The sequence below is a fragment of the Schistosoma mansoni genome, chromosome 1, assembly GCF_000237925.1.
Source record: "Schistosoma mansoni strain Puerto Rico chromosome 1, complete genome".
NCBI lineage: Eukaryota > Metazoa > Platyhelminthes > Trematoda > Strigeidida > Schistosomatidae > Schistosoma > Schistosoma mansoni.
The window spans coordinates 5,343,433-5,352,706 of NC_031495.1; the positions used below are offsets into that span (position 1 = coordinate 5,343,433).

Sequence of the window (9,274 nt, forward strand, 5' to 3'; positions counted from 1 at the left end):
CTACACTTCTAATAATGTACCGACACAACATTTACAATGTGGACAGTCATGACGTAGAGCTTGATATCGTAAATTCTCCAATGTTAAATGTGAAATATGATGCTTCTCAATACCATCATTTGTACTGAGATCAGAAACTAGTTTATTGTCATTTAGATTTTCCATTTCACTGCCTATGTCTTCATCGTTTAAATCGGATACACCAGCTTCGAATTCCTTCTCATCAGTGGATAGTTCAATTTCTTCAATGAGAGAGCGAAATTCATTGAGGAATCTGCCTCCTAGATAATCTGAAATGATAAAATAGCGTTACTAAGTTCTTTGAAATCCATATTGTTAGCAATTTAAACATTTTAACTTTTATCCTACCAGTGAAATCATTTACTGAAACATTAAATCTTATCAATGTTAGCTATAAACTACATGATCGAGTTCGTGAAACAATGGTGATCGAAAACGTCAGGCGATAGATACGGTTCAGAAGTAGTTGCAGCAGGGTGGATGCTACTACTAATTATTCATATATATATATATATATATATATATATATATATATAACATGACAAACCACATCCAGTAACTTTCAGTCTTTCTCACCATCATGAAAAATAATACTATTTCAACTATTAATTCGACCTTACTGTGTTGATTCACTTCAGGAGCTTGTGTCAACGCATAATTCGTACCAGGATTTACTAAATTATTAGTCACTTTTAACTTGATAGAAAGAATCATGTCTAATTCGCACTTAATACAAATGGCATAGATTCATTTGCTTTTAATTTCAAAGTGGTTTTCTTCACAGATTGACATACATTCGATTACTGTTGAAATATATGAAGCATTATGTAGACGTTCGGGCGCAGAGACGATAATTCAATTGGTGTCACCATCTTGAAACACCGACTTCGGTGGCTTGGACATGTTCTACGGATATCGTCCCAGAGAATTCCACGTCGTGCATTATTTGCGGACGCTGGAACTGGTTGGAAAAAGCGGAGAGGTGGTCAGTGTATGACATGGTATCGTGCCATTAAAGAAAGATGCAAAGAGCTGGCTTCTGTTAGTCCTTCACGACTTCCTGGTTGGGGTCCGAGAGATGGTGCAACACAGTGGCTAGAGACGTTGTCAGATATGGCTCAGAATAGAAGCCAGTGGCGATCCTGCTGCAACCTTCTTTTACTTTCTACATAAAGAATGGTTCTAACTTTCCTAACTGAGAGAGTTCTTCTGGTTGTACATTTCAGCCCCCCAAACATTACTCTCCTCTTTTTTCATTCTTTTTTTCCTTTATATATACGCATCTTCCCCCTTTCTCTTCCATTCTCATTGTTTTGTGTGGCGCATATGTATCTGGTGCCCCTTCGTACCAATATCTATGTGTTTAAATAAATAAAGTATTCCTACAGATGTCAGTTGCTGATAAAAACCATCTTCGAATGAAAACTATTCCAGATAGATATGCAAATGCTGAGTTGGACAATATCACGCATCATTTAACGATAAATAGAGTGTGAACCCCTAGATATTCATTGGATGATAACAGTAAAACGTTTTCTTTAGGACACAACCGTCTCGACTCTAGTCACTAATAAGTTTGAAGTATACATACTACCGAGTCCTTACATCGAATCTCAAAATCATACCTAATTTTATAGGCAGTGATGTAAACAAATATAGGCAGAAAACAAATGCTAAATACAACTAGAATAGTCAATCCAATAAAAGCTCACTTAAATCATTCGGTATTGTGTCTGCCTGCTGTTTCGCAAGTTCTGTTTGACCGTTCTCAATGTATACTGGATTTATTTGTGAAAAAAGTTTTTCCAAACGATCACGTAAACGTTTTCTGTCCTCCACTAGACGTTGAAGTAATAGTTCACGAATTTTTGCACGTTTGGCGGCTGCGGCACGTCGATGCGTAAAAAGTATTACATATTCTTCAACTGTTGCAGCTTCCATTTCTAGTTGAGCATTTACACGTTCCAATGTACAGCATTCCTCTGTAACAGAACTAAGTTTTTCCATACATTTTAGAAATTTAGCTCCCAACTGTGTATGAGCAACCTTTAAAATAATTTTAAAAAATTCACTATTCAATTAAGTTATTTTCCTCTCTCTCAACTAATTAAAACTTTAACTATTATTTATCAAATTAGAAACTGTAAGCACTACACTATAAGGGTTTAATGATGTTCATCATTTTATGAAAGATAAACAATCCATTAGTTCTTCATTGCCACAGTGTATCTGATATGTCGTGCATTATGGTAATATTTCTCAACTCTGAAATCAATAGAATGAACCACTATATTTCTATACTCTTCCTCCCGGAACAATTAACTAGAGTAAAAATAATCAGTTTGATAATGGAAGCTTGATTGATGACGACCATAGTTTAGATGAATGAACATTTTAGCTCCACTCACTCCACGAACTAAGCAGTTACAAATAGTCAAGAAGTCCGTATATCTGGGTAACTGTGTAAGTGCTAGTAGTGATGTGAGTGATGGAATCAATTGACGTGTAGTAAAAGCCAGAGAGGTATATGCAAATCTGGACCATCTTTGATCCCTTCGTGATGTAAATCTGCCTGTAAACGGTCGCATTCACAACGCGTCGATGAGAACAGTTTAGCCTTATGTGTGGGAAACCTGGCCTCTCCAAGTTGAGAATGATAGACAACTCTCTGTGTTTGATCATCGTTAACTCTGAAGGATTGCTGACACTAACTGGCAACACCATGTTAGTAATGCATATGTTCGACAAAGTGTGTTCTGAAACAGCGATGATAATTCAATTAGTACTACCATCTTGAAACATCGACTTCGGTGGCTTCAATGCGTACTATGAATGTGGTCTCAACAAATTCCACAATGTGCTTTATTCGCCGATACTGGGATTGTTTGGAAAAAGAGGAGAGGTAATCAATGCACCACATGGTGTTGTGATGCTAAATTAAGCTGTAGAGGACTGACAACTGTCAGTCTTTCACAACTTCCTAATTAGGGCTACGAAAATAATAATTAATAATCGATCGGATTCCGTAAAAATATTAATAAAAGTGTGCTTAATTTAGCTGATTATTAATTGACTATTAGGTAATTCAGATGAAATATTATTGTAAAATTAACAGTGAACTTCAACCACAAACTATTTTTAGTTACCTGGAGATTTTGCAACTCTTCAACATATGATGTTGATTCGTTTTGTTCCATACACATTGAACATTGTACAGCATTGTCTATTACATTTGAAGAATATTTACCCACTAGTTTTCGAATGGATTCTTCCAAGAGATTAACACAAGAAACTGGATCGTTTAATTTGTCAGGTTCATTGATTTTTCCATTTTCATGTTCAAACCACTGACACATTACAGAAACACGCGTGAACAAATTTCTTAACAATACAATCTCATCTGTTAGTTGACTTAGATTAGTCTAAAATGAAATTTAAAAATGTAACAGTGGCAGTTTAATAACGATTAGACGGTGTTGCCAAGACATTGACGTACTCTACAGTTTGTATTGTGATGGAATCTATTTTTATAATGGAACCTATTTAGTAAGAGTAGTTCCATGTACTCGAAGCTATAAATTTAACACTACATACAATGGCTAATAAGCAAAATGTCCCGGCTAACGAAAGTAAGTGTAGTGAGTTTCAAACAATACAATACATTCAAGAAAGCTAGTCAATTATACCACTGACCAACCACTGTTGTACTATTATAGCTCTATGCAGCAGAATAGAAATATTTCGAGTTTTGTCACGATATATACAACTATAATATGATCGAGACCGAGAGTTTTACAACTAGTAGGTGAGATACTCCATCAATAATGCTAAACACAGACTGAATCACATTGCATCCAATACACGATTCATGAGCAAAAAATAACAAACCACAGAATGCAGACTAAGCAATACTTTATTCAATGAGAGGTACAAACAGTCTATATTCGGTGAATTCAGAGTAGAAATCAATAAGAAGGAGAAAATCACAAATTAAATAGTTAATCAGACGAGTCTGTCGGTTCATGCTCAGTGAATGGCTAACTACATCTTAACTTCCCTAGACATCCATCAAAATCAGACATGAATAAAACAGTGTACATCATGTTCCAACCTCAAGAACACACGCTCGCCCCACTCTGAGAAAATATCAAAAACATAATTTCGTCCAATTTGAAAACATATTGATTAGTTCGTGGACAAATAGGACAAAACCACTTACATTTTGTTCTTTTACCATGTTGTCTATTTGTTGTTGTTGTGGTCGTGTTGATGGTGGTGGTAGGGAAGATGATTGAGTTACAGTACAATCAATCACTGTCAAATGCTGATCGTGTACAACAGGACTATTGTCAGTTTGTGTTGCATTATCAATTGACAATATAGTACAACTAATAATATTTTCGGATTGATTTTGATTTTCCATTTGTAAAATATTTAAATGTTCAATTTGTTTAGATAAGGCATAATTCATTTCATTGGAAGACTTAATTTTTGATTGATAATTATTACACTTAAAAATCAATAAAAATAGATACCAGAACATTATTATCATAAAAGAAATAGTCGCAAAAAATACATTCCAGTAGTTCAAAGATTGTTCAATCAATCAACAATATAAGGAGGACTAAAAGAAGCACTTGTTTTTGTCATTCAAATAAATAAACATTATTACAAGGAGACACCAAATAGATATGCACCAAACCAATCATTCGATTCATGTAGGGACCGTGATACTGCACGCGTGCCCAAATCAAATCAAGTGGTTTCCTTACGAGGCAACACTCGGAGCCTTCAATGTAAAGTTCTAATCCACAAGGCAGTGGAGCAACATAAGGAGATGCAGTTTCATAAGTGGCCAGTGACCAACAATAGGTTCATACGCCATTTGTCTTCTCACCATCCTAGAGTACATCTGCACCATTGATTTGGAATCACGGTTTTACAACTCTCCTAGGTGGATTCTCCGTCTTCACCAACCTGGTTAAACCACCGGACATTTGCTTTCCGTCCTCTCCATTTCGTAAACAACAGTAACTCTATGAGAGGGTAGTGAGTAGGACTTCCCTGACAGTGGTTGTATACACATGACCATGTGAGAGCATTGGGAGAGAGAGAGAGCTGACCCTACCCACTCTTGGTCGTACCAGGGAATCGGGAGGCGTAATAAACGAAAAGGTAAACCTAAAATAGAGTTAAAAATATCTGTAGATATACTTAAATACTAGAACCTCAGTTAGTCATCAACATACAACTGGTCTGTGGCACAGATATCCCAATAGTACATTAGTACAACTAGGTCGACAACGCAATAGATTTCCATATGCTATCAAATGAAATGAGGATCATCAAACTTACAAGAATTTCAGACATAAGATTTACGTTTACCTTTATTATCTACCGGAGTGTGAAAATGTTAAGTCTTTCTTTCATTTAAGATATGTTGATTGACTCAGCCATTTCATCAGATAAAGATGTATTCAACACTTTAAAACATTGGACTTTTGTAAACAATACTAACCAGCAGATGATTAAAACGGCATATCCGTAATTCCATGAGTTGATTATATTTACAAAATCATAAAAACAAACTGAATTTTCAAGTGATTAAAGACTATAATGGGTTGCGGAAAATCCAAGCACTGACTCATATTATCGCAAGTAGGGGGACTTGTGTAATAGTTCATTCAGGTGAGCAATAAGTACACACTTCAACATTGACCAGAAGATATCTTCGTCGAAAAATAACTTGCAAACGTCCCAGTGAGATCGATAATCTTCACACTTGAAGTCAATATTGAAAAGCAGGTTATTATACACTATAAAATATGTTCAAAAGACATACCATGTGTGTGTATGCAGTTTGTAAATCAGATAATTGTTGTTTTAAATTCTTATTTTGTTCCACAGCTCGACTTAAGGCACTTCGTTCCGAAGCGGCTGTAGCTAAAACAACATCACGATCAGCTAACGAATTTTGCAATTGTTCAACAGTTTCCTCAAATGTAAATAATTGAACAGTTAATCGACGTACCTATAATCAAAAAGATCGTTATTAAAAGAATATGAAAACGCTAATATACAAGTACAAATAGAACACTAAAATCAAAGCATGAAATTAAGGCTATATTACTAAAGTGATTTTCTAGATAAAAGTTACTTTAAAAATAAACATTCAGAATAGATAAATTAAAAATTAACGCATCATATCTGAACACTATATTTCACATGGCTAGGAAAAAGACAGATATAAGTCCTGGGGTTCAATGTATGGAGAAATCGTGAGTACGTATTACCGAGTAGTCTTGCGCCAGAATGAAACAGTTATTTTCAATAGTAGCCCAATTGAAATCTATCTGCGACGAGTATTTGAAGGTGATAAAACGCCTTGTCAAAGTAACCTGGAAGAAATTCAATCACTCGCTAAGGACAAAACAAGGATAAAAATAGGTGTGAGGAACTAACACTAATATTTAGAGTTAGACGTTAGGGTTTTTTCAAAAAGTAGCATCAGCAATAGTACCAAAATACTAAATTGCCATAGAAGTGAGTGAATTTCACGCCAAAATCAAATACTCGATTTCTTAGGTCTGATCAGTTTTTCAATAGATCAAAGTCCTGAAATCATCATCTACTACATAGTATAAAATAAAACTGCTACTTTCAAACTATTTTCAGATAACCTGTTTAACATATACATTAAAATGTCCCAATTTATTACGGTATTATTCGTAGTGGAAATCTAAGAGTCAGAAATTTTATTTGCCCCTACAAACAGAGGCATATTGAAATATATATCCATTCGATTTCTCAGTATCAGAATTTTGTCAAATACTTAATTAGTTTTATGGAGTGCGCTAATTATACATGCCACCAAATGCCCTGGTACGACCAAGAGTGGAGAGTCATCTCTCTCTCTTCCAATGCTCTCATATGGCCACGTGTATACAACCACTGTCAGGGAAGTCCTACTCACTACCTTCTCGTGGAGTTAGTGTTGTTTACGAAATGGAGAGGACGAAAAGCAAATGTCCAGTGCTTTAACCAAGTTGATGAACACGGAGGATCCACCTAGGAGAGTTGTTCATTATAGATGTTCACTACATACTTATAACTAATCGAAATCACAAACAAACTTATGGTATGTGTAAAAAATCGTGAACACAATATAATCGAAATTAAAAAATTGTTGTCAAACAAGAGAAATACAACTAGGAAAACATACTTCAACATTTGCATTTTCTAACTCTTCTGTACGACTTTTTAACTGAGTTTCCAACATTTCTATTTGCTCCAACAATTGTTGGTCAACAACTGTAGAGTTGACATCTTGTTCTTCAACAGATGATGATGTTAACGGTTTACTTTGAACAGTCGATGGAGTAGGAATTATTTGAATTGAATTTAAACGACATGCTAATTTAATAAAATGAAGGAGATCACTGATTAGACTAGTGGTTGATAATGTTACTTCTAGTAAACAAGATATAAGAAAGGAAATTTTGAAAATTACATCCCATTGGAAATGTATTTCGTGTTTTGCGTATTTATGATAGATCTCATGTCCACTTGATCTGTCTGATAATTTGAAATGATCTCAAGTTATGTTAGAGTTATGACGCCAGTTATTACTTCCTGCTGCCTGCACCGTGGAAGGATACTATGTTCCGGGTGCCAACAAAGAGAACTGCAACAAGTAGTCTCAATGACTTAGGGGCGTGAATGCAGTTACCACGGCACAACAGCTTGATGCTAGAAACAACCAGGCTTTTGTGCTTAGCTCTGTACTTTAAAGGCCTTACCAACGGCCACGGCAAAACATGGAGAAAGGTGATGTAATGGTTTTGCTGATGACGTTTTCACACTCTCTCCTCACATTGTAAAAAAAGAATCATCGCAGTAAATGACAGTTACCTAGTGAGAACACCTTATTTTAACCACACTTCTCTACAGTAAGCAATATCACTTACACCTCACACCACCACAAACTATAGACCAATGAAAAATAACAATTAAAAATGATTCACAATAATAACGAAACATTCAATACAACTAACTTAAATCACTGATTTCATTATCTTTCTCACGTAATTGTCGACTAACTGATTCCAATGACAATTCCATTTCTTGTTTTAATTTATTCGTTTCAGATAATTGACAACGTAAATCATTTGCCTCTTGTTCAACCTGAACACATGGAGAAAAACAAACAGGTTGCCTAATCTAATCAATTCACTTCACAGCTTACATTATTATTATAGAGTAGCAAATTTACCCAGACGTGAAATAGCATGAATAAACCCGATCTTTCCTAACTTCAATCATATCAACATAGTAGTAGTATATGCCCGGTGTGGTATTTATATGTCAAAACTACCGTGAACATTTTAAGCTAACTGTCAACTTCCAATCATCAAGTGCTTTATTTATTCCGTTATTACTTTTGATACGGCGGCTTTCTCCAACTGACAAAATCATAGTGGAACAAATACGTTTACTTCCACAACATTATTATTCACACATAACTGTTTCTTTCAACAATTATATTTTTCCACATTATATGTCACGGCTGCGTTAGTCAACATTACTCCATAAGATTCACCAACATGAATCCCGTAATATTTCGCTACAAATCAACGTTCTGTGTTTTATTCAATAAAACCCTTCAAACGGCAAGATTAACTTTGAATTGAGACTTGGACAATTTTATTAGTCCACAACATATCTAGAATTCATGTATCCAGTCCCTACAGTACAAACACTCACTAGTTTACAAACCTCAATTACCAGACTGCAGTGTACCTCAAATAACAAATGACACTGAACACAATCATGCTTTGTGCCTTATACATCATCAAACCAATAAATCGCAAACACACTGAATTAAACATCTTAGCCCCGACTATTACTTCGTATTATAAAACATAGCATACAATCAAATCTTGGAAAAGTAAATGCAAACGTAATCGATATGTTAACAAATATTATATCTTGTTAGCGCTTCTTTCTTACAACAAAATAAGCAAAGTTCAAAACTGACAAATATCATAAATCGCAGCAGTGAGATGTTATTTAAGTGGTACAAAATATGAGAAATACCAACAGAGAAAAAAACAATTAAACAAACCTGTGCAACGTAGTTATGATACTGAGAATCTAACTGTTTCTTCTCTGTATCCATCGAAGATAATGACAATTCAAGCACTTTCAATCGATTCTGTAGATCAGCACGTTCTGACAACCACTCTTCTTTTTC

At 35.0% G+C, this 9,274-nt stretch overlaps 1 protein-coding gene across 1 annotated transcript in view; it reads right to left on the reverse strand.

Annotated features, from left to right (window-relative positions):
- The window catches only part of Smp_129550 (putative paramyosin (Allergen Blo t 11)), a gene marked incomplete at its 3' end in the record, with an annotated part of 25,541 nt that continues 16,267 nt past the window's right edge, over positions 1 to 9,274 (reverse strand). Inside the window, exons 8-12 of the mRNA XM_018793057.1 lie at positions 9,146 to 9,274; positions 5,864 to 6,052; positions 3,168 to 3,443; positions 1,734 to 2,052; positions 1 to 290 (exon numbers count right to left, since the gene is read on the reverse strand). The exon at positions 9,146 to 9,274 is cut by the window's right edge and continues 69 nt beyond it. Of these exons, the coding sequence (XP_018647607.1) occupies positions 1 to 290; positions 1,734 to 2,052; positions 3,168 to 3,443; positions 5,864 to 6,052; positions 9,146 to 9,274 (1,203 nt within the window). The remainder of the gene's footprint in view (positions 291 to 1,733; positions 2,053 to 3,167; positions 3,444 to 5,863; positions 6,053 to 9,145) is intronic.